Source organism: Atractosteus spatula, chromosome 16 (assembly GCF_055471065.1).
Source record: "Atractosteus spatula isolate fAtrSpa1 chromosome 16, fAtrSpa1.hap1, whole genome shotgun sequence".
NCBI classification, from domain to species: Eukaryota; Metazoa; Chordata; class Actinopteri; order Semionotiformes; family Lepisosteidae; genus Atractosteus; species Atractosteus spatula.
The window spans coordinates 7144191-7172016 of NC_142721.1; the positions used below are offsets into that span (position 1 = coordinate 7144191).

The 27826-nt window shown below is 35.6% G+C and overlaps 1 protein-coding gene across 1 annotated transcript in view; it reads right to left on the reverse strand.

Annotated features, from left to right (window-relative positions):
- The window catches only part of insc (INSC spindle orientation adaptor protein), a 65536-nt gene extending 40674 nt beyond the window's left edge, over positions 1–24862 (reverse strand). The window contains exons 1-3 of the mRNA XM_088935088.1: positions 24762–24862; positions 10935–10983; positions 1534–1628 (exon numbers count right to left, since the gene is read on the reverse strand). Of these exons, the coding sequence (XP_088791214.1) occupies positions 1534–1589 (56 nt within the window). The 5' untranslated portion in view covers positions 1590–1628; positions 10935–10983; positions 24762–24862. The remainder of the gene's footprint in view (positions 1–1533; positions 1629–10934; positions 10984–24761) is intronic.
- Between the last annotated feature and the right edge of the window lie 2964 nt (positions 24863–27826).

Genomic DNA, 27826 nt, shown 5'->3' on the forward strand with positions numbered 1-27826 from the left:
AGTTTGAATGTTAAAAATGTCAACACAAGAAGTTTCAGTTTTAGATCTCACACTTGGAAGCAGAAAAACATCTGATGTCCAGATGTTCTTTTATCCCTTGTGAAGACCCAACAGGTCTACCACATATGAATCAGTGTCTGTCTTGCTTTTTTCTTTATTTTATTCTCTGGCTTCATCTTAAAATCCTTTCTTAGCTTCTGTAATTGCCTCTGTGGTTTTACTCCCTTAATGTTGGTACTTACTCATTGGAGAGAGAAGGTCCTGCAGTAGGCCATGAAAAGATGACAAGGCAAGAAAGAAAAGGGCAATTTCTAATGTTCTTTCCTAATGTTGTGAGCTAGGTATGTACGACATAAAAGAAGAGAAAAGATCCATAATTTATAGAATCCTAGATTAAAGTGAAAACCACATTAAGATTTAGGATGGCTTTCACTGGAATGACATATACAGTGGATAAGTGTATAGTCCTTCAAATATACAGTATGTTTTGTCCTTCTACCTACAATGAAAGTGCAAAAAACAAACCATTAAACAGATAACCACCTGCAACATAATTGGAACATTGTTGTACATTATTAAGACAACTATTTTATTACAGTTTTCTTTACTAGAAAGTAGTAGCCAGCAATTTTCCTCTTCTAATGGTCTTCTCATTCAGGACTGAAGGGCAGCTTTTGTTATTTTCAATCAGAGCACATTTTTTAATTACATGCGAAATTATCTATAGATCACTAATGTTCTTTCATTGGTTTGGCTCCTATTTGACAATGAAGAGTTTGTTGCACTTACTTGGGATGTTCCACAGGGTTCTGTTCTGGGACCTTTACTTTTTAATATTTACATGTTGCCTCTTGGTCAGATCATTTGCCAGATCATTTGGGTTTGGCGGCTAATGACTCAGATTTAGTATGTGTAGACTAAATCAAATATTACTGCTACAGTTTCTGTTCTTTCTAGATACAGACAGCTGTTTTTTCATTACCACTACCAACATCATCATCAGCACCAACAGCACAGAACAGCTGTCTTACTAACTTTTACTAGTGAAACAGATACATATATAGTACATGACGGACAGTACTTGTCTATCATGGTCACACCTTTTAGGGTCATGATGTGAAATGGACAAAGCAAGTAGTATTCACATAGCCATTAATGTACATACAGGTACGGTAACTGACAACCGAAAGGACATTTTACTAAATCTAAACAGCTGGAAAAAGATCTTTGTCCAAATCATCTTCAAAAAAATTATTCTTAATCATTTCAACCTTGTATACACAAAAACATCCTTTTCTCATTCATTAATTTATTTGTGCAATGCTGTTAAACCAGCTCTTAAAACCTATGTATATATTTTGAATATAAATTCCTGACTGGCTTCACTGACTGTCACAACCACTTCCATGGATGTGTGTTATGCATCATTTTAGCAAGATGGAAGTCAATTTTTAATGCTGTTCAGTTATTATCAGAGAAAATTTTTTGCATGCATGCAGTCTGCTGGTAAAAGTGAAGTGCATTACTACTTACCTCTGAGTTGGTGATGAAAGAGAATTAATACGACTGCTGCTGTGAGAAGCTGCCATGCTTTCTGTGTGTAGACCACTTTAACATAGTACCTAGAACTGAAAAGATTGATACTATCAATGGCAGTGGCATTATTAGAAACTATTGATGCACACACAGCACAAGTCCAAAAGGTGTTTTGTATATCCAAGCTGACTAATTCTGTGCATAAACTTTCCCTGCCACAATCATTTTTCTTGTGTGATTGTAGTTAGCATACATTCTTTATTTCTTTAACATACAACAGATTTAAATTTAGGATTTAATGTTACAACTCAAAGACACAAAAAAGAAGAATTTGAGTTCATGTGATCACTGAAGTGTTTCAGCATTAATATTTTTAAGGAGATATTTAACTACTTTTAAAAAATGTTTTCAAAAGTCCTGTGACAAGAGTAAGAGGAGGTTATTTTAGCACCTCAGCTATAACACAGGATGCCAGTTTTAATATACAATATATTAATTAAACAGAAAATATACAGTATACTACAAATTCCTGCCACAGGCATTTTATAATACAAAAGTTATTAAAATAAAGTCTCTTCACTGTTCTTCTGAACAACTAATTGTGATTTTTATAAGAACTAAGAAATAATTAATAGACCAAAAACATTCACACACAAATATAACATCACATAATATATAAAAGGGACACAATAATTATTGTTAGGCACACTTATTAGACAATAAAGATAATTATATGGTACATGATTTACTACTTGTAATAAATATTTGATATCAAAATATCTTGTGTAGCCTTTATAAGAACAGTAATAGAATATACATGATTTTACTGGAACTGTGCTGCCTTATCGTAATCCAGACAAGAACAACCAGTAAATGTTATGAGGTGTTTAGGATAGGCCTTACCACAGCTTATGAATGCTGACAACAGATTGCAAACCAAAATGGCAATATACAGAGTTGTGCTGTCCTGTGATACATACAAGTTATTAAAAGCATAAAAATTTAAACAAGGAATCCACTAATGGCCACTCTAATGCTTTCAAACATTGTGTCTAGCTTTTCAAAAACATTAACTCAGACCTCCTCAAATATGTCTTCAAAGGAATTTCCTTTGGGCCTGGGACAAACCAAGACTTTCTGAGTCTGCAGATTTCTAGGTCCTTTGTACAACATCTTTTGCAAACTACCCAGGATTGTTTTTGTATGTTTATGTAGATGGGAAATTTGGCATCATATTTTTTTATTTTAAAAGCTTACATCATCTACCCATTATAAAAAAGCCCAAATGTTTTTAAAAACACTTTCTCAAATTAATTGAATTTATTTTTTAGGCTTTTTTTGTACACAAACACTATGATCATCCTGCTTACAGTAAGTGGACAAAAGGAGCCTTCAACATATCTAGCCAGATTAATATGCTATAATGATGTGCCTTAAAATGTTATCATCTACAAGGTGATTGCAGCATGCTGTACTGATAGTGGGGACACACCACATGCTGCAGTTTGAGACACTATAGATTGAAGAGCACAACCACACCCCTATAGTATTTACTGTGACTACACAGTGTATGAAGCAAATTCACCTAATTTAAGGGTCACTAAAACAACACATGCCACTGCTTTTCACACAAAACCCTTATAAAAACAACAGAAATTAATAAAGAGTCATATAAGATGAATGACTTCTAAAATGCCGATTTACTCTTTTTGTTCTATACCATAAAACTTGCCCTGATGAGGGTGTTTTTCAGAAGAAGTGATTGATAAGGACTTTCAATCTTCAGGTTCATGAGGAGGTTGAGGCAACTGATATGTGGCAACAAAAAATAAGAATAATGTGAAAATAAAAATAAATGTAAAAGTCTTTTCTAAACATCATATCTGAGGTATTGTGAAATTTATTAGAGGATTAACACAAATTACTAACCTGTCAATTAGTTCAAAATGTCAGGTAACTAATGGAAAACCAAGGGAATTCATCGGAAAAATAATTAAGCAGACAGCATGGCAGCTATTGGCTGTTTGTAAAAATTAACCCCAGCAATGGGGTACAATTAATATATTCCCATTGGACTGCCATGTGCAGCCCAAGATTGAGAGGATCCTGTTGTTTGATGTCATCATTAAATCAGTGTATCATCACAGTGCAGATAACATTGCCAGTGTGCAAAGAAGCTTTCTTAACGAATTTGAAATCTGTGACAGATCAGGTGAGAACACAATTTTGCAACTAGTTCAACATTCCGCAGAAAATGCCAGGGTGCACAAGCACTGGAACTGCCAGGCTAACCACTTATCAAAACACATTCCCTGGGAACGGAAAAGGCTCAGACACAGCTGTTGATGAATTCTCTTTAAGACTTTACCATTCTTTTAATAGCAGCCTACAGTATACTGAGACAAATGTTGATCAGATGGTGTGTTACAGAATTTCACTGTACACTTAAGAAATGTGAACAGACATACAGAGAGTCCTACATATACAGCATGGTTTGAAATAGGGATTTTTCAATGTTTAAGGGTAATTTAAATACTTATTATCCTACTAATTAATTCGTTTTCAAATATTATAACCCTATATAGTGGGCAGATGAATAAATACACAGTACTGTATCACCCTGTACAGCCGCTATTTAAAATGCAAGCCTTTTTTTTTAAATTACTTCTAATAATACAAAATGCTGAGGATTCCCCACATGAGATATACTGAACATCTTCCACAAATGAGGTGTGTCAGGAAGGTCTATTCTTGTTTTTTTCTTCCAATTCAATTATTAATAAGCCTTTCTAAAATAGTTACAGCAAGTGTCTAACAAGTCAATGTAATGTTATTTCTTATCTTCTAATTTCTTGGACAACTGCCATTCAATGACTGTACACTTTGAAAAAAGGCTTAACACTCTTAAGTGCCTGGGACTTTATTCTACATTCTTTATTGATGAGTCCCATTTAGATTATCTCATTTTAAAACCTCCAAAGCATTTGGGATGTGACTTATTCTCATCCATTTAGCTAATGATTCCCTGCAGTGGTGAAGCTAAATTATTACTATTTACAGTAAAATATTCAATTAGCATAGAGGAGCATAATAACTAACTTTTCAATCAACAACATAGGGATATAAAACTTTTTGTGTTCTTTTTTGGAATACCTTTTCATTTGGCAAATATACAGTATATAGAGCGAATGAATGTATAGTGCAAGAACCAGGCAAGACAATTACAGCACATTCGCAAAATAGTAAAACACTTGTACTGTACTGTAACTTATTATTCAGTATGGATTGTACATTTTATTGGGGGAATACATTTAGATACCATTTGTTACCATTTTGGTCACAATTTATTGGAATATTGCTGCATATACAGTAAGCTTATATACCTTCATAACTGTGATGCAGGATGTTCTAATAGCATGCACAATGCTTTATAGGGATATCCACAAATGACAAAACGTGTGTATAAGAGGTCATGACATTTATTTTAGCATTGTTTCTAGCACATGGTGTGATGCACATTCCTGATTGATTGATCAGCCATTTGTATCACAGCAGAATGAATGTCCTGTATACTGTATTCAGTTTTGTATGGTTAATTATATTCTTCATCTGGCAAAATGTATAGTGAATGAATATACTGTATAGTGCAAGAAAACTTCTAGCATTTTATTGTTCCTATTTCACATAAAGCACTCTTGGAATTTACTGTTGCAATCTCTTTTTGCTTCAGTAAATTCAAACCGTCATCTGTCATTGTTTTTGTACACCTCTGTTTACACATATCACAAAATATATTTGTCCACACTAATCTCTCTTCCATTGTGATAGATAGACGTCCACACACTTTACATTTACAATATTGTCAGTCATAATTTTCTTCCTTCTGACTACAATTGGTTTTATGTACTATTTTAATTTTTCACGTGTTACCTATAGAAGACAAACCTACAGAAGTACTGTAAGTGGAGATCTGCTTGGTGTTTTAGGTTATGCTTTACTGTTTCAGCAGTGTTGACTGTGCTGTGTATAGCTAAATGAAATTAAAAAAACTGCATGTAAGAAGTCTGAACAAATGGAAATCTACCAGTATCATAAAATTACTTTTATGAGGGCAAATTACAGTATACTGTATAGTACAGCACATAAATGCCATCTGCTTTGCCTTAACACAATACAAACATCTGGATTTGCAATAGCACTCAAAAAGCTTATAACCATATAAAAATGCAAATCATCTTTTCTTTAAGCAAACCCAACAGCAAAATTATTTTCCACATACCGTTGTGGAGTAAGAATAGTGCTTATGGATTACTGAAGGCCATTACACTTGGCTGCACTTATCTTTTGAAACCAGTGTCTTGACTTTGTTGATTTAATGTTCTGCAAATGTTGCCAAAATCTATGGTGGGCAAAAATGGTTTTAAAAATAATACTCAGAAAACTATTTTCACATATATATATTTTTTCCTTTTGAAATTGTGTGTGTTTTTCCTGAGTGCAGTGCTGCTTTAAATTATTTTCTTGGTGTAGTGGTTTACATTTGATTTTAAAAAGATCAAAATGAATGGCACCAATTAAATCATAGAGGTTAGTTTTCTAAAGATAACACAATTACAAATAATTCATAAAATATGTAGAAATAGTAAATAAAATAAATTATTTTGCTTATGTATAAATTGTATGATCTGGAATTTAAAAAAAGTCTGATGTGCTTCTGTCAAGCAATTCAGTTCTAATAAGAATGACAAGTATTTTCGCAAAAACATCAAACATTATCAAAGAAGATTCATTGTTACGGTTCAAAGTAGTTGCTTTATTCCAGACCTGACAAGGCCTTTATCCTTTCACAGGGATTTAAAGTCTCCTAAACCAGAAAATCATCAGAAGCTAAAATTATTCTGAAAAGCGTTCACACCTTCACTCAGTTCTCAATGATAGAGTGAAATCCTAATAATTCTGTTAATTGATTTATACATTTTTGCTTTCCACACTTCCTCTGGAATTTCCATCTGTCAGGAAAATCTCTCATATTTCCATCTCTGTAGTCACCTTTCCCACTCCCTTACCCATCCTCACATCTTCTGTCAGCGTGCCCCTTTGTTTCATATTTCTCTCTCTCCTTCACCCCTATCTTCAGGTGTCGGGGCTCAACAGCCAAAACATTTTTTTCCTTCTACTTTCAGCACAAACCTCTGCCTGTTCCTTTGCAGCCTACACACTGATATAGCTCTCCACTAAAGCCAGTTTTAAATATGACTTCATTTGGTGAGCTTTGAAGTGTGCATCCATTATGATTGCATATGATCAATTGTTTAGGTGGCCTTTTTCTCATCTATGTTACAAATCACAATCGGTCAGACACCTATTGTGCTGCATATCAGAGTAGCTATCAAACGAAGGTAATTAATTCACTGTAATGTGAAATCTTTAATTGAAAGGCTCCTGAACCAAATACTTTCCAGATAACCTTTCTGGTCTTCCACTTATACTGTAAGTCTGGTTACAGTTACATTATAATCTTAGACTTTTATACAAATTAATTCTGCATTATGTAGATCCATTAATAATTCTCTTTTATAGGTGACAGGTCTGTGGAAGAGCAAATTACTCCAGCTACACAGAAAAAAAATCATAATTAATATGTATTTGACTTACTCACCAGTGTTTGCAGCAAAACATTTCAAATGCTGAAAATCATCAAGCTTCTATCGTGTTATGAAACAAAGGATGAAGTGATGTCAGAGTACTGTAGGTCTACTGCAAAATTACAGTTGTCCTTTAAGAAACTATAGGTTTTATCTTTCTTCCTGCACTCCACCCTGCTGTTTTGCTTTAATTAAAGTGTCTGCTACCCACTATCAAATTACAGCAAAATTCAATCCACTTAGTGGTAAATAAGCAGTCAGATTTCTAAAATTCTTGAAGCACTGGTAAACAAATCTTATTTTTCTTCCCTTGAACTTCAAAGCACAATAACCTTGATTTTGGGAGCTTGGAAAAAAAAGGACAAACAAAATTCTTCTGCTCACCTTAGTTTGACTTTTTCCTGAAAACTGTAGTAGCTCAAACAACAAGGCTTAATTCAGTATGAACATTAATGGTTCATATTAATGGGTTTCAAAACTAATTATGGTTAAAAACTAATAAATAGCCAGGCCCTGATGGTATTCATAGACCGCCAGCTGTGCTTTGGAAGAAACCCAATCCAGGATACTATAAATCAATATTATTTCTGTTAACTGTAAGGATATTGAAAAAACAGCTAAATTAGAAGAATAATTATATAATAGTGATACTGTATGTCAAGAGACCATCAACATTTAGAAAGGAAAGGTGGTGTTTAATTCCTTTTCTAGAATTCTTCAGAAAAGCAACAAGCATTGTAGACAACAGTGTGTAGACATACTGTACTTTATACAGTATATATTTCCATACAACGTTTGATAATATGCCTCACAAAAGGTCTTAATACTTAAAAGCAATACAAATCCAAGATAATGTACAGTATGCATACTGGATATATCAAGTACTGGTTAACAAGCAGGAAATGAAACAGATGTAATCAGTGGTGTGCATCAGGTATCCATTTTAGGAAATTCTGGGGTAATAAGTAAATTAATTACATTTCCAGATGACACAAAAAACAGGGAACAGCAAACAGAAACAGGTAGCTAGGAAATGAGAAAAAGACGTGGATTTGGTAGCACTTGGCAAGAGGAATTTTACAAGTATACATATAAGTGCAAAGTCCAAAATAAGTGCAAAGAGATCCATATAGGAAGTATAGACATTCACTATACGTGGCTAGATTGCAGGATGTACAATGTAGGGATTTAAGATAATGTAGGTCTACTATGATAATGCTTGGGTATATAGCAAAAAGCATAGAATACAAATACATTTTTAATGTTCTAATAAATCTTCAAACAGAATATGATATTCAGTTTTGATCAGCATACCACACAAAGGATATTGTAGCTTTAGGATTATCATGTACAAATGTATTAAGGAAGCTACTGTAACTTGCTTCAGCCTATAGCAAAAAACATTAAAGGGAGATTTAATCTAAAATAATATACAGTAAATATATATTTATATATCTTTCATATAAAATCCCAGAGTCAACCCTGGGAGCTGTTTCACACTCAGTAGTGAAAATAACACACTGTCACAAGAGGAAATTTAAGGGGGATTCATTATTAATTGAGAGTAGAATACACAGTTTTCACTGAATATTTGGATATCTGAAACTAGCTTCTCCCCTGTCACGCCCCGCACTCACCCTCACAAATGCCATTACATTCCCAAACCCACTGCTTCATGATCTCATTCCTGACTGAACCCATCACATTCTCACAGGCACCAGATCCCACAGATTCTCACTCCAATTGACCAATTATCCAACCACGTTCCTCTCCCTTCGCTATTTAAAGTTCCCTCACGCACCACACCTTGCTCACTATAGAAAAGCCTCCTTTAGTGTTTTCTAGCGCGCGTTATTTTCTTGTTGGATTTCCCGGTTTTTGGACTTAACTTTTCCCTTTTCACCTCGTATCTTGGATTTCGCCTTTTGGGTTGTCTTCTCGGTTTGTCTCAGCTCTTTCTGGTTAACTGATCTCTAGCTTCTCCTATCGACCTTGCTTCTGGGTTGTGATTTTGGATTGTTTGCCTCCACATCCCACAGAGTTCACGGCTATGCACAGGATCCTCGGAGAACTACTGTACCTGCCAGACCATCAACATGGTGGTTGAGGCCCAAATCCTCGGCTTTTTGAGGAAAAAGCTGGTTGAAATATTAGCTTTACCTACTGTAGCTACTAAAGAACCAAATGAGCATGATGGTTTTGAGTGCCCTCCTTTTGAAAAGAAAAGGACTGGCCAAAAGCATTACATTTGCATCCATAAGCTATCTAGCTTTTGCATTTATTTCTCAAGAAGCCCCCTTTGTTTTCTATTCATTAATTATATCCTATATCTTGTAGGATCTTATGGAGCACTGAAATTATAAATCAAATTGAAAGCAGATACAAAGTAATGTACAATATCCCAAATGCCAAGAACAAAATATTAAAACCAGAGATTTTGCTGACCATCTATTGGCAAGATGCATTTCACTTTGGCAGAAACTGAAAACAGACTGAAGCAAACAAACTACCCTAAATATTTTGCTCATACAAGCACAAAAGTACAAAGGTTTCACACTAGCCAAATCTGTGATGGCAGAAAGTACAAATAAGACATCTCGGCAAAAAAACAATGTTGCCAACTCACACTAGTTCAACATAGTTTATAGGGCTAAATATTTGCAGAGAGGCAGTGAACAAAATTTAACGTACAGTAGTTCCAGACAATACATGAGACATTACATTGTCTGTGGTCAATTTAAGTGCTCATGTTACAAAGCAAAGTTTAAAATACATTTTAATAAGATAGGGCAATATATTTTAGAGTAGTTTTACAGGCCCTTGTAAATTATTGCCTAGGCACAGAACTCTTATTGGGAGGCAAAAATACAAGTGAAAAAAGTAAAGCTCCATTTTTAACATTTGGTTCTCAAATGCAATAAAGTGACAGCTTTGGATTATTACATGGAATAGAGACGACACAAGATGAGACCCTTAGATGAGAACGTACTGTATTTTTCACATTCACTATGGGGCAGTGAGTGCAGTGCAGTAAAATCAACTATTAGCCTAAAATGCCCACTAAAAATGTAAAAACTCAGATCACCTTTTTTCTGATACTGAAAAAAACCATTCACACACAGCTGATATGAAAAGTGAGTCTGTACTGTATGTGGTGAAAGAGCTAACTAACTAAAGGAATTTTCCATAACAAATTTTAAGTTGTTTTAAACCTGCAATGCAGTGAGATTAAGTAAAAGTTCACTCTCATTCATCTGTTATTAGCACCCCAGGAATTAATTAACTAATTAGCCTACCAGAATCTCTTTAGCTAGTGGGAGGAAACCAGAGTACGCAGAGGAATCCCATGTGAACATGGGGAGAACATACGAACCCCACACAGATAACATGCCAGGAATTGAACCCAGGGTCCCCGCATTGTGAGACAGAAATACTAACCATTACGCCACCATGTTGTCTTTTTGTATATATTTTTTTGTAATTCAACTTGAACAGGCATTTGTGAAATTACATTGTTTAATTATATATTGCCTATATAGCGTTATTAAATTACAGTATGTACAGTACAATACTATATTTTCTGAGTTTATGCAATTACACACTGGATTAAAAGGATATGGAAAAGGACTTCTATAGTAAATCTATATATTTCATCTCACATGGTGTTTTTTGGATTTGCATTCTATCCAGGTTAGGTTTGTCTCAGATGAACTGGTTAGCTGTACCATTGTCACAGGATGTACAGTAACTCACCCTTTCCTCACCTTCTTATGTTTTCAGCTTGGTTCAAGCTCTACTGGACCTGGCAAAGAGAAGCAAAGAGAAACCCCATTGTTAGATTGTTAATTGGAAAAGATAGACACTGCACGTCATCTCTCCAAGGCTTGCAAACGTAGTGTAGACAGACGCTAGAGCCTCTCATCACAATGCACAGGACTGAGGTGTTGTCTCCAGATCCCTTTCAGGGCTTGAAGTCTACGTGGGACCGTTTTTAAAAAGCCAGTAAAATCCTCCTGTCTGGGAGGAGGGAGGAAATTGGTTTACCAGGGGAAAACTCACTAGTACAGAAGCAAAGCAATCAAACTCCACACAAAGAAGCACCCAGGGATAGAACTGAAGGTAGGAATTGTGAGGCAGCAGTGCTAACCACCATATCAATATGCCACTCAATAGCAAGAAAATATTTCTAATCTGGAACAACAAATAAAACAAGACATACAAACTTCTCTTATGTCGCCAGTGAACTTTCCTCTGGGTTAATATTAATTTAGTTGATTTATCCCATCAATTGACCGAAGAGGTAATTCCCAAAGTTGCTGTAAAAACTAGTGCAGTTCCACAGAAGTGGGCTGACATACAGAAGCAGTGTTCTCAGCCTCAGTCAGTACATAATTAGAGTTAACTGAGAGTGTGAGAAGAAGCCAGTTGAATGTATAGGAAACAATGCTCATGTTCAGCATTCCAATCCTACACATTTCAGATAGGCTGAATGTTGGCACTGTCTTCATAGCAGCCAGAAGTCAGCCTTTCCACATGCTAGGAGAGATCTGCATTAGACAGAAACTCAAGTATAATCACTGCCTCCCTCAACAGCTCTCGACAGCACACTGTTTAAAGAGTCCACGCAAATAAACAAAAAAACTTCTCAGTAATGATAATTAAAATCCTGTCAATACTGAAAATGTCAGGAAACTTAAATTACATACTGTAGGCCTGCAAAGCCCTGCAAAAAAGCAACAGCAGCAAATTAAGAATATTTTCACCTCGGCATTTATGGTTCTTAATAATAATAAGCTAATAAAATAGCTTCTAAAGTTTGAAATTCAGATACTGACAGAATACTGACAGATTAAGCAACACCAAATAAGAACAAATTAAATAAAACAATATAAATATTATACTAAGGTGAAACCGGTCTTTCCAGCATAGCACAATTCCAGTGTTATTTTAATGAATACAGTCAATCTTTTTTCAAGAATATTAGTGATTGTTAGCATATTTATTGGTATACTTACTTGTATCATTTACCTAATTAACTGATGAATTTATCCAAAGTAACGTACATTGGTATTCATTTATAATATACAGCTGGGTGTTTTACTAGAGCAATCTGACTCAAGGGTAGAGCTTGAGTGTCCCTCCCAGGAGTTGAACTCACAACTTTCAACTTCCGAGTCCAGCACAACACCTAGCCCAGTCAAGCTAGCACAGTGTCGATTACATCATAAATCTGGAAACCTTTACATTACAATCAGAAGGTCAGCCAGCCATGACATATCAAAAACCAAATACAGCTTATGAATGAATTAGGGGGAAAATTTCCTGATTACAGGAAATGTTAATCACTTAATCAAGTGCCCAACAAAAAATCTGTGACATTCTAAAGAATGTAGAGACCTCCCCAAGCATAAAAAGCAGTTATGTCAAACAATGCTTGTTCCCTGTTTCAATATCATGTAATGTTTTTTTTAAAATATCAATTATATTATATGACTGCAGCCTGCGTAAAAAACAATGACAAATCTTCACTAGCAATCTCTGGAATCAGCTTCCTTCCTCATCTTTAGTTCCACTCTTAATGTTATTGTTTTCATTTTAAAAAGTGGCAGTCCAAAAAAAACAATACACGAAATGGATTTTAAGATGTATCGTAAACACTCAAAATTAATTGAACTCGGGTTAAATGATGTGTAGGTTTCCACACGAAATACCCACTCCTCCAGTTTCACTGTATTATAAAATTGGCATTAAAATAGCAGCAGTAGTACGTTTTATTTATTTTTAACCACCCACCACTTGTCTTGAAGTCAGGTCGTCATAAAAATATAAAAGAGCAACTCAATCATTTCAGACATCACTGTGGAAGAGGATGGTTACATCTGGAAAAGATGACAGCATACAGACACAGAAAACATATAAAATGGTTTTTTTTTAACCATACGCTGAAGTAGATAATAGTCTAATTAAAAAACATTTCGATATGTTAACATGAGAATGATGTTTGATTATTTCATAGCCATCACTATAATCTAAGGCCAGTCTTGCTTCAGTCAAAAACTGGTTGTTGCTGGCCTAAAATTACGTAAACATTTCTGAGTATTGTTTGTGCACAATGAGAACTGATCTATTATGTCAGATTCTGAGAATCCAGGACATGACAAAAATTGCTCAGATAAACTAGAAACGTTTTAAAACAATTACACAGTACGCACACCACTGAGAGTGCTTAGACAAGGATGGACTGTTTGTCTTCCATTAGCTACAGCTGTTAAATCACTGAAAACTAGGGGAAAAAAACTCATCAGAAGCAGAAAGGAGACAAAGTAACGTGAAATGAATCACAGCAATGAGTGCAGAGAGGTTAATTAAAAAATCCTTTTACACAGTAAGGTGCACTTCAACCATGGGAAAGGAAGACATAGTGCAATGCAGCAAATATCAGGGCTAGATGCTGAAGAATATGATGTTGGTGGGTATAAAGGCTAAAGATAATGAGAAAAACAGAAAGAAGTGAGAACAGTAGTGACATACTGAAAGGGAATGCCTTGTACAGGTGTATATATATTTTAAAGGAAAAGCTATAATGTAGGAGCATAAAATGGGAGTGAATTGTGAAATATAGGGGTCTAGGAAGCCCAAAGAAAACTGTTTTAAAGGCATAATGTATAGAAGGGAAAGAAAATAAACCATAAAAAGGTTAAAAATGCAAGAGGTGTGAAGATGCAGAAAACAGAGAGAGGGGGATGGATAGAAAATATTCAGTAACTTATGAAAATTAATAACATGATGAGGTAGAAAACTAGAGCAACAATGAAATTCATGTGGTTGAAATGTCAGTGTAGTGCGTTCATTAGAGCCAGAAGATAGAGACGTATGTTATTGGACACTAGCACAGAGAAAGCTCTTAATTCAACTGGCTCTCTAATTGTAATTAGAGAAAGGAAGACACATTTTAGAAAGTGTTTGATTATATTTTTTTTCCTTATATACAACATAAACCCAAGCATGGTTATTATGTCCAGAGCTTGTTTAGCAAGTACAGTACAGTAATGGACAAAATGTATTGTTAACGAATTAATACATGCCCACAGTCCATTCCCTAGAGGCTTTAATGATGAGACTGGTAACGTGTAACAGTACAGCTCACCACCTCCATCGTTCCCCTGTCATTAGACCTCTATCCACCCACTTCTGGGTCATCAATACATACCCTGCAGTTTATTCAGCTCTTTTTAACAAGATATTTGTACTTCTCTCACATCAAACTATTTCGCAACTAGAGTCTCCAAAATTAACAGAGATGGGAATTCCAATACAAACTGCAATCAATTGCGTATGTCAAGTTGAAAGTGGAACATGAAACTTTTTTGCTTTTCACTGCTTGTGGTACGATACTGTTATATTTTCATAAGCCATTTGGGTAAAGATGTTTGCAAGTCAGTGTCTCTAAATACAGTACCAGAAATGCTTATTATATAATAGCATGAGAAGAGAAAACTTACAGAAGCTCCATTCTCTGCAGAATACATGAACACAAGTAACCTCCATTTCCAGGATGAAGTACTATTTACATAGACACCACAGTGATTTATTTCTTGTGCTACCGAAACAATAATTTGAGAATCACCTTTATAAGCAGCAGGTTCTAAAAATACAACCTCAAAGCCCATATTTCTTACAAAAAAAAATTATCGATCAAATATCTCAATTCAGCTTATAAATAAGTGTAACAAGCGTTTTTTTATGAATGGTACAATCAACATCCTGCAGAAAAGATGCGTAGTAAAGCCCTTTCCACACACAGTGGCTTCAAAAAGGAAACCAAAATACTTGCTGTAGCTCTCTCACACAATTTGTATGCCATCTTTCAATTTATAATATTATCACAGTAGTTTAAAGCCCAGATGTTTATCCAGTAATCAGCAGAAGGAATTATAACAGTAACAGTAACAGTTGCAAAAATATAGGAATGTACAAGACCTCACAACATCCCTATGTAGTGACAAAGACTAAAACCCAACTGGATTTTGTATGAGCTGCAGAAGATAATCATTTTCCTACCACATTATACAAGTAAATAGAGCAAGAGTAATAGTCCTCACATGCAGGTTCCTGGAAGAAGTCACACACTTCGTAGACAAAAAAAAGACTTTAATAAAATCAATAATTTAATCCTCTCCATAGACCTTGTAGCTCAAAAAGACTGCTGTTGGCTAGTAACAATTTTAAGTAAAGGTAAGGCTCCCCACTCTGCAGGTTAGTCCACTGGCTCTCTGCCTTGTAAAGTGATAGTATGGTTATCTGACACTGATCTCCTCCTGGGAATGCTAGTAAACTATTCAAGGAGCTGCTGAATAATAAAGGATTAGAAAGAAAAACCATCTTGCATGTGTCCAGGTATGTGTCTTAGATCATTTTGCACATTAAAGCCATTAATCATCTGTAATAAGAAAATATGTGTTTCTGAAAGGTGTACAACTGTCTTAGCAAGCAAAACAATAATGAATAACAATAATAATACTCTTATTAGGTTATTTCTACCAGGACACAAAAATGAATATTTATTGTCACAATGAACAGCCTTGTAAATCCTGTACTTATGAAGCTAGAAGATGGCAAATCCTTCATTTAAAATGACCTTTCATTTATCTGTACTGTAGGTCTGCGTTCTAGACAGTGTCCATAGCTCAAACATCCCATGTGAAATAAATCATAGCCTGAAGAAAAACCCTGAAAATGGATACTGTACATGTATTATACTGTATCTATCCATAATAACTGGTTAGATGTAAAAAAGATAACTGTATACTTTCCAGTTTAAATCATGAGACATTTTCCACTGTTTGATGGATGTCTTGATACACTACTCTTTATACATTTTTACAACATAGCAATCACTACATTTAGCCATTTTTCTTTAGCATGCTCACTTCATTTATCACATTTTACTGAGTATGGCTTTAACAAATAATTAAAAAATCTATTTTTCAATAATTTATATTTAAAGTACAATATAATGGTGTTCATTAATGTCCTTGAATTTCTGTACTGCAAACCATGAAAAAAAAAAACGTAGTCCTAACACCGACATACTGTACATACTGACTTAAAATGACATCCAACTGAAAATATTAGAATACACCTCTTCCTTTAAAATACTTGGAAATATACATACAGCTTTTGAAAACTTCATTCAAATCAGGTATGAGCATGTCTTTTCAGTTAAGGGACAAAACGTTGAGTATGCCCTACCCAATGTAAACGACATGTATCCAGGATAAAACTAAACATGTGAGGTATTTATAAGTAACTATATGCACAGTAATCATTCTTTTTCTATTGACAAATAGTCAAAGGATTTTGTCTCCCATATGTCCTCCCCTTCCTGCCATTAACTTCCTTCTTATTTGCACATCATAATATTAGCCAGTTCTCTGAGTTTTTACTGAGCAACAGAGCTGCCTTACTAATGGGAGGAAGCACTAGAAACCAAACAATGGAGGTATTTATTGGTTGTTAGGTATATATAAAATGTTGAAACTCATGAAAGGATTCCCAAGGATTTCTCTGAAAGACCTCAGATAAGGAATCCACCCGATCCACCTGAGGAAGTGACTACAGCACCACAGCATCTGCTTAGAAAGGAAGGCACACCTACAGTATCCTGTGTTGACTAGAACAGCATATGGTTAGAATTAAAGGTGAAATTTCTGTCATTTAATACCCTTTGGCTTAATTTTGTGCCAGATTCTGAGCTCTTTCGCATTAAAAAAAATGAAACTATTCAACAGACAGAACTTCAGAAAAGTCCAGAATTCCTGCAGTTTGTTTCTAAAATGTTATTGTACACCACCAAAGGAAGAAAATGCAGATCTGTCTGATAATTCTGAGGGTTTAAGAAAAACACTGCATTTCACAAACTAAGAGTGACTTAGATTGAGATTTTTTTTTTCATAATTACAGGGGTGTTTAGAAGAAATCTAGGCCTACCAACATAATTGGGCATATCAGATTTCAGTCTATTCCTTTATTACAGTCTGGTTTGCTTCAAATATTTTGTAGTGAAAATCTTAGATATTCTGTAAGACTATATGCATAACCGTAAATTAAATGAAGCCCTCTTAATGTAAGTAAACAAACCACAGAGACTAAGGATCATTTTTATCTATACATATTTCATCTTCTTCTGGACTTAAGTGTCTTAAAATCAGTTTCTTCCATTTGCACTGTTATGATGCCGACTGCATTAGAAATTGCATAGAGTCAAATGGAACATTTGAAGTTTGATGTGATATTCACCTTTAAATAAAAAAGGCAGTGGAGAGCGTCTGAAATTAAAACTAGTCCAGCAATAACAAAAAGAAAGACAGAAATCCATGTTCCTCACCACTCCCCCTAGTTTAAGTTTCCTAAAGATCAAAGTTGTATGAAATTAAGAATGAATCATCACAAACAGCCTTTAACAAATGAATTCAGTGCTGGAAGAAGGCTTACACTAGATTATTCCTATGAACTGTCACTGGCACCCCTTATCCAGCTTACTCATACAGACCCATTGATTAAATCGTGCCACTTAATGAGGTGCCCTCTTTTTGAACACTTTTTTGTCCTTTGAGATTCAGTTCAGAACTTCTTTCACTCTCTCCAACTCCCTCCCTTTCGTCTTTTTGTCAGTGCCATTTTAGTCTCTTCTCTCTTACTATCATGTCTTCCAGTTGGTTTGATCTCTAGCTCATTCACTTAGTCTTCTGCCTCTTCTAGTTACTCCAAGCATGCACCTTTCCATGCTTCCTGTGTGCAACTTTTATTCAACAGCAATGCCATCCTTATGCTCCCACACATACAGTATGCCGCTCTCTGTAGCAGATTGGTATGGAGATGAGTCCGGCTGTCTCACAGCACCAGACTTCTGGGTTTGATTGTCTGGTTTTGCCATGGTTTCTCCCATCTCATAAAGACCCCCATTTCCCCATATCCCCCATTCCTCAATAGCCCTCCCATCTAGTGAGAGGGATTTGCAGGCTCCTTGCCCTGCCTTGTACCCTACGCTTGTAGGATATCCTCAGGCTTACCATCTCCCTCTCTGGGATAACAAGCTTACTGATACAGTAACTCAAAGATGACACACAAATGCTTTCCCCTTTTAATATCATACTTCAACTCCCAAAAGCACTCCAGTCCATTGCTTTTTTTTGGTTTTCAGCTGATAGTATTCCATCCCTGGCAAAAACCTACTGTATGCAAAGATAGGTAGAATACACAACTCCATGCAGATAGCCCCCCAGGTCTACCAGCGCATCAATGCTAACCACTGGGTCACTATGTTGCCTGCTGAGGATATTAACTGGCCCACATACACATAACCATTGAGCTTTGCTAGCTTTATACCATGTACTGTACTTCAAAACTAAGTATCCCTGTAGTTCCATAAGTTTTTTTGTAATTTTATTGTTTGTATTTAACGATTATATTTGTATATATGATATAGACAGCAAAGGAACAAGTAATAGGTTTATTCCATGCTGAAAAAAAGAAGAAAGAGAACACAAACGTTGTGTTCTCTTTCTTCTTTTTTCCAGCATGAAATAAACCTATTACTTGTTCCTTTGCAGCCTACGCATGCTGACGCAGCTACCCACCTGAACTACTATGATATAGACTGTTACACAACTCTAAAAATCACCACAGAGCATATGTTTTGAACTTCTCACTTAGAATGTCTGAAGTGAAAAGGCTTTTCCACCAACAGTAAAATGAAATTGACACACACAATGACTTACACACACATCTGTATTGCTCCCCGGAGGGCTGGAATGGATGCGAATTACTTGAAATTATTTTGTACTTGTTATGGAAGCAAGTAAAACACGGATAACACAGGAAGCCAAGGTAGATAGGTCAAAATAATGAGAACTGTTAATATGGCAATTAGAGTATATAAGAGCATCCACTGTAGTATTGAAGTATTGAGGCACATCTACGCTGTTGCAGAGGAACTGCAGTTTTGACACATTTAAAATAGCACATATACTGTAGCACTGACCACAGTGGATAAGCTTGAACAATATACATCACATGTTGTCATCCTGCCCCTTGGTAAGTTTTAATTCATGGCATCTATCATCACTTCTCAAAATGCAAAGTTCAAACTTCCTACAAGGCTGAATTCTAGAGAATGTACTTTATATCAATGACACAGTACTGTATATTTGGTTTGTGTCCTTGAAATAAATTAAAGGAAGAGATAACTTGGCACGTGACATCCCATGTCTCTAATGCCTTTTCATTGGCATTGATTATTTTGCTCTATCCCCTCATGAGAAACACTGCCATTTCCACTCTTCCTACACAAAAAATTATATATGTGTTTTCAAAACCGAGCACTGTAAAGTTCAGTGGTTAAGGCACTGACATGCTGCCTGACCTCAATTATTTTCAGCAGTATCTCTTTGGACAAAGATTTCCAATGTTTTGGAATTCCATTTAATTTGCCTTAAACTGCAACTCTACAACCGCTGGGCTGATTTAGCATATTTTGTAGGTTTCTTATTACACATAAGTAGGTTCAGTGTTCATTTTGTCAATCCAAGATGGACAATATGGACAAGCAAAAATCAGATATCAAAATACTTTTTCAGAATTTGGGAAAGTCCTATGCAGACCTGTATCTGCGTGAACATCATGCTATTGGGTCACATGGTATGACTGCTATTTTGGATTCTGGTAATATGTTGAAGGTTTTCAAGACTTTTCTTAGCAGAAATGGTAAAAAGTACATCTGTGAAACTTCGTGTACATAATCCATTTTCCATTTTTGGTAAAAAGGTAGGTTATATATGTTGCATCTATGTTGTATTTTGTATTATACACTAAAATGGAAAAGAATCTTGATATGTATTAAATTTGTACTATTTGCTACTAGTGTTACTAAGAAAACTTAATACAGTACATGAAAAATTATTGCCACCAACAGCTAATCAAATTGCAGCTTTCTATACTGTCTATTTTTCTTTAGTGGAGTGTTATTTTCTCATATTTCAGGATGATTGAGGCTCTAGGAATATTTGGATTGTGAAAGAAAGAATGATACTGTAGGTCTTGATGGTCATATCTGATATTTGTAACCTACAAAATAGTACAATTATACAAGTGGTTAATCATCATTTACAAAATACTACAAAATTTAATTATTTAAGAATGCTAATTAACAAAATGTTCAAATAATTTTCTGTTTTCATGAGTGAAACCATACCTTGCTGTGCTGTGATGCCATGGAAGCATTAAAGCTGCCTGCAACTTTTGGTTTATTATTATTGTACTAATAAATTCCAGCATGCTTTGGTGAATTATGCAGTGCTGGACTTTAACCTGTGGTACTACTTATATCAGTTGAGTGGCAAAAGCCTTTCACTTGTCCAAAACTTACAGGTGTTTCTTCCGTCACTAACATGCAATTATTGATTAAAAAGTGTCCTTAAACTCAAATACACCATTATCGCTGACACTAATTTCCAGAGGAATCAGACCCAACATTGAAACCTGGAAGACTTGGTAATTGTGTGTATCACACACACACATAAAAAACTCCACTATTTCATTAGAGTCTGCTGATTAGCTGACAGTTGGTGACAGAATCTAAGCTTCTTTCAAACCAATCCGAAATGAACAAAACACTTTAATCATTCAAATTCTCAAATTCTGGACACCCTGCATTGTGGTCTTGTCTGACAGGGACGTTTACCCAACAGTGCCAACGACAGTGGCTTTAATCTTCTTGTCAGCTATCACTTCATCAAGAACAGCTTTTGTAGTGTACAGTCCTTGATGGTTTCAAAATCAGTAAAGTGCCAAAATAAAGGACACATGAAGCGATGTCACTATAGCCGTTTGTTGTTGTGATACAGAACGTCATCTCTAGTTCTGTAGTTATAAGATGCATTGAGGGATCCAACCTTTGTTTTCCTTTCCGTGCTCCAAGTCTGAAGCATAATTGCTGTCAGAAGCTGGATTCCACTTCCTCTTGAAGCAGCATTTTGGGTTATATTCCATGTTGACAGCAACGCACTCATTACTCTGTAACACACTGGCCCTGTTTCGGCGTTCAGGTCCCAAGTGTTAGTAGAATGAAACAGACATTTGTATAAAACCCAAGCGAGTAAAACAGCATGGACAGAACGCAACTTTACTTCAAGCTGCTTGAAACTTTGGTTGGGTAACACTCCAATGAACCAAGGTATATGTGCAACGTTTATTATTTGTTTAGCCTGCTCTGTTTGCAGATTAAAATGTGAATTATATATATAGTATATCTATCTATGTAACCTAAAAACAAGTATATAATCTCGTTTTGTTATATACAGTAAGTAGCGAGGCACACACCTAATTTCATGAGATAGGTTATAAAAGTGATGGATCTTATGTGATATGCTTTCTGGTATTCCAAAAGGTGCAGTTTTTGGAATTTCTTTTTTCTCTCTTCTGTTTCCTGTTGTGCCATGTATTTATTTAAAAAAACTGTATTTAAACACAACTGATCTAAATAATTAATATGCTTACAATTATACAGTAGTTCCCTTTTAGTCTAGATGCTACCACACTTGCTGCAATAATATACTGTAAAGGACTTGACTCCTGAAGTCTTGAAATTAGCTAAATCCAGATTACCAGTAAATGTACAGTACCTGAATACCACTGTTCTACAGATCAGTGTCCAAAGTAAAAGTACAGAAGCTCATGAGTGAGTATAAGGCTCACATAATGTGCTTTAAAAACTGCATGAGGTGCCCCAAGGAAGTTAAAATTTATTTTGTCTAAATTTAAAAACTTTCAACGTGAAGGGAATGTCTCTGCATGCAGTATGTAATTAAGCCATACCTCTAGACCAAACCTCATTTTGTTTAATAAATCATTAGCTGAATTATAATACACCTCTGTTCTCAAGTATTATGTTATGTAGCTCTTCCTGTTATGAGGGTCAACAGCTGTGAGTCTGCGTACCGTGGCTACTGGCTGTGGATGTTGCTATGGCAATACAGAAAGGAATGTTTTTGAAACTGTCGCAGAATGTGTTATTAATCATTTTAAACCAGCCTAAACGTGCTTTCCTGCAATTCTGACTAGCTCAGTCAGCGGGAATTTGAAATCCTTTCCGTTGAACATTTCTTGTACAGTTTTTCATTGCATTTAATAGTCATATTTCTATTCAGAATTGAAGAGGCAAAGTAAATTCAGGAAGCAGTAAGCAGCAAATTCCTTTTAACTAAATAGACAAAGACTTTGTGGACACCTACACATTTTTTTTAATATTTAGTGCTAGTCCACACATAAATATTACTTCTTATCTGTTGAAATGAACTTGATCCACATTTCCTCACTCTGAGATACTAAGATTAGGGAATCAAGAACAACTTGAGAGTCGTGGACATTTTGGAACTATCTTTGTTCTAAAAATAATACTTCTAAAAACTTAAATCTACTTGTCTAAACTGAAAACAAATCTCACTATACCAAAATATGATTCTCCTACTGTTAAAGAAGGAACTTCTGTAGACATTACAGGTTTATACTGTATACAGTATCTGTGCTGTGTAATGGACTTAGTTGCATATACTGTACACCACTGTTGACATCAATGGTTCATATTTTTTATGTGTACTGATCTACAGTGCATACACAAAGCTATGGAGATTTCGCACATACTGTATTTCTGTTTTGTTGCTGAAAATTAGCCAAAGCTATAAAACTATGCATTAGCCTCCAGACTACTATTACTGCCAAAGCACCTCATGGTTCAGCCTTGACAGTCTAATAACGTGGAGTGGTCACTGGGGTGCTGCATTAATTTGTGGAAATGCACAGCTAAACAGTGAACACTATTTAAATCAAATTGACATTCCTAGAGAATGGGACTGGTGGCTCTATGAAGGGAAGAACTATAGGCTTCCTCAGATCATTTAGAATGAATATTGTCAGTCAAAACACAGAGCTTAGCAGTGCTTTATGGGTGAGTAAAAATAAACAGTTTAATTGAGGAGGTCCTTAATTTAATGCCCTGCAGAAAATGTATAATTTAACAATACGCCATAACCGGACTGGAATGCCAAGATGTGGCACATAATGGTGCCTTTTAAATGTGAACTTCCCAGCTGCTTGCAACATGCGACAAAGTAAAGAACTCTGAGCTCTGTAGAGAGCGTGGCCACACAGCTCTGCAGGTGAGAATGTAAGCCTCACAGAAACATCAGTGTGCAGGGACCAATGTGGCAAATAGGATTTTTATATATTTAAGGAAAAACATTGTTGCCCAACCAGAAGCAAGTCTCGTACTAAGCTGCAAAATGAAAAACAAAGAGTCTTTCTCAATGAACACAAAAGGGAAACCAGATACCACGAGCTCTTTTCATGCATATGCTCAGCTGTAAGCCGCAAACAGTGCTGTATTCAGAGAGGAACGGCTCTCCTCCCATCTAGATTTCACCCACTTCAGCACATGTCATTAGTGGTGTATCTTTATTCCAGGACATTTACTGTAAGGGAGTGCCACATACACAAACAAGTTTTCAGGCATCTGCAACTTTATTCAGAAATAATTAAAAGTCCTGCTGACTACATGATAACGAAGCAGAACGTCTTGCAACCTGTGCATGTAAGCACAAGGTGATATCATAATGCAGAGACAACTGCAGGTAACCAGACAACCGTAGTCACAACAACAACAAAAAACTGCAGTCACTTCTCTTTGAATAGAAACTCAATTGCCTGTGCATTGTGAAGAGCATGCATCGCATTTATGTTTTCAAAGAAGCAAATGTTTACAAATCCCAATGCAAATGGAGACTGGCTGTGTAGTATTTTGGGTTTGGGTTTATTGTTTTGTGTAAAACAAAGCCAAATAGAATAAACAAAGACACCAGAGACTATTAAATATTTACTTCCATCATATTAGGCACTTGTACTGTATGTTCGTCTTGCAGCTTCTATCATTTTTGCAGCTTTCCTATTCTTATACCATGTACAGTATACCATACATTCCTTTGCTTTATTATCAATCAGCTTTGGTTTAACATTGGCAGACTTTTGTTGAAAGTAAACCTTGTACAGTTAATGAGACAAAATGTTGAGTATTATTTTAATGTATCAGAAATAAACAATCATGCTTACATTTGAATATTTTATTTCCATCCAAAAATTGAGAGTATTTCATTAAAACAGACAATATTTTCTGACTGACTGCATAAACCCTTAGCCACAATGAGATAGCAGTTACTTTAAATCAAGTTATCATGTGGTGCAAGATTGATTTACAGGAAATCTGAACTTAAGCTGTTTAAGTCAACTCTACAGTAGTATAAGTACTATTAAAAATTACCATAACACATCACAAACCTCACTTTCTGAGTATTTACAGTAAGTGTTGGCAGCTTATAGCAAGCACCTGATTTTATTTGTACAGTGTACACAAATGATGTAGTAGTTTCTGGCCCAGTGAGAAAGACATTAAAAAAATTCTTAAGAAAAAAATCCAAATTGTTTTAAAAGAACACAGGTTTTTAGACAAAACAAGATATTTGGTAAACTTACCTAAAGAACCGCCCTGGTTTCACAGATTAAATGTTCCCATTCATATCATGATAGCCACGCAAACCTAGCTTAGCACAGTCATTTTTCTGCAGATCCGTCTGATTTCTCTAACATACTGGAGTTTACTTAAAGTCTAAAATGACCTTAGGATTTTTCTTTTGAGAAAAGACCACATCCTTCTGTCAGTCAAGCAGTGCATAGTTTCAGCTGGGCTGCCGTCCAAACAGACATGAAACTATTCTATTTTTGTCAACCATCTGAGTAGTAAGACGGTATTTTTAAAGATTCTGTTTTCAAGCATGTAATTGCACAGTGACCAGTTATGGTCAAGTGTAATTGTAGACCTCATCTGATCTAAGTAAGTTGCCAAAAGTGCAAGGTAAATAACTTTAAAGTGTAAAAAAAGAACAAACCACATAAATAATTTTGAAACTAAAATCCAGATGTGGAACAGAAGGGGGAGAAAATGCAGAAATGCCACCACAGCAGATCTTAAGCGTGAATTATATTGCTGTGAAAAAGTACTGAACCTCTTCTACAGAACAAAACTTTAAAGAAGTTTGGTCGCTAAACTGTTTTATTATTATTTTCACCCATGAGTATCAGGGTGTCTTATTTCAGGGCAGTCCTGAAAACGGCTATCTTTTAGAAAACTGAAGGAGCTGAAACTTCTGTGTGTGGTTTGAATTACTCAGAAATACATGAAGTGTTTAAGGGGGTGGCATTGAGGTTGCTCCACATACTCATATGATTAATTAGTTGATGAGACATTATTAATACATGCTGAAAAAAGAAGAAAGAAAACACAACGTTTCGACCGTGGAGCCTTCTTCAGGTGTGAGGCCGAAACGTGTTCTCTTTCTTCTTTTTCCAGCATGGTATAAACCTATTACTTGTTCCTTTGCAGCCTACGCATGCTGACGCAGCTCCCCACCTGAACGATTATTAATACATGCTGTTTACTGTATATATAGTTTTTATTCAGGGGAACCCTAAGTTACAATTATAAGACAAGATACGGAAAGGAGAAATACAGTACAGTACCATCCTGAAGAAGGAAGAACAACTGCACCATATCCCCTTATCATACAAGCTTCTTGTAATAACATGGAAGGACAAAAAAGGGTTTACGTCTGCAAGCAATATGAATAATGATACTGATGAGAATTGACTCAATGGAAATAACAAAATAGGGGTTTTAAAATTGTTTTTATCTGGTATGAGGAGTTTTCAGTTTTCTGTTACATTTCACTATTAACTTAACTATGTAAGCTGAAAGAATGAGCCACAGCCCATTAATTGACTCCCCCTGGCAAATGGATAATTGTCTTAAATGATCAGTACTTCAGTCAAAGGAAGTCATAAGTCACTTGTTATATAATACAAATTACATAGTACTAGTACCACTGAGCTGCTCACTACTTTGTTTGCCTAGCTCTACTGCCTCTCCTTCTATCACATGAAATGAAAAAAGGACATGGACTGCAGGCTAAGGAGATGGTGGTGTCTTCAAAAGCATAGCAAGAGTGCGGTGTAGACTCGTGTCTATAATTCTTCTAGTTAAATGTGCTGGGAATATCCCCACAAGTTCTTATGTATTTTGTATTGTGTGTAAGTGGTACCGTATGTGTTTTGTCCAAACAAACCTGGACTTTAAATTAACGCATCAATTTCAATTTCCTCAGTCCATGTCCTGGAATACCCTTGTGTCCGCTAGTTCTTGTTCCAAATGGACACGTAATAACAGGTGCGAATTGATGCCTGTAATGGATATATTTGCTTGTTTAGCTTTTTATTTCTACACTCAGTTTTATAAGATCTCTCCTCAACATGCTAATTAAGCATTTGCTTCTTTACTTTTATCTAAAAAAAACATTAAGAAGCAATCAATTTATGATGAACACACACAGGTGGGAATGACAATGTGTCAGACACTCAATTTCCACACCACAATTTCCTTTTGCTTAATTCCACTTAGCACAACTTAATTAGGGCAACTCTGAAACTGAGCGGGTTAATAAACCCAGAGTGTTAATGCTAACAATTCCTATGCTAAATGCATATAAATGTTATATAAATGCTAAATACAGTCTTTTGGGAGATTTAATGGAGAATTTTTTTAAAGAACTGAAATACATTGTAAAATAGGGCTGAAATAGAAAATGAAATATATTAGTCTGTGATTAAGACCTCATCTGGAGCAAAAACCAGAAGAGACAGGGGTTCATCAGTACCAAAAACCACTGTTCTAGAATACTTGATTCTAACCCTTGTTCTAAGGTTTCTGCTGGTTTTCATTCTAAGCTAAAAAAAATAATAGATGACCTATAGTGACCTGCATGCTTTAGATTTCTAGTTTCACAAATACCCTTATTCAAGGGAACTGTTTCCAACAGCTTCAACACACAGAACTTTAAGCAGCTAGACATAAGCCTGTTTTCCTTAATTAAACTGCTTTGAATACTGTAGGTGATCAATATGTGATGAACAGAAACATGGGAATAACACTGTATCACTGTATGTTCCTCTGTTCTGCCTCTATTTTTCCAGACGCTCAGCTGGTTACATCTCATTTAACTCCTGAATGGGGGCAGTTCTGGAAACTCAGAAAATGGTACAGGATTGATATCATGTTTAAATCCCATTCAGCTTTTTTAGAGATTTTGTTTTTACTAAAGCAAATTAAGGAGAAAATAGTTGTCCCACGAGACCCATAGTTTTGGAGGACTGTATCTAACGTACATTCGCAAAACCCACTGTGTTTTAGGATCCGAGGAAAGAACATTATAACAGAGCGCCCCTCCCACCATTTTGGCTCTGCGTCCAAAAACTGTTGTGGAGCCAAGATGGCTAACATGGCACGGTGATAACGCATGATGGTAGTGTTGGAGAATTAAGAAACGAGGACAAGAGGAGTTGAGCTAGAATCAGTTGAAACCAAAAGTGTATTTTGAAGTTCTTACCGGAGAACTTCAGTCCGGAGCTTGGTAAGTTTTGTCGAACACCTCTGTGTGAAAAAGAGGACATGTGAAGAAGTTGATAACTTTTGTCTTTGATTTTGAATG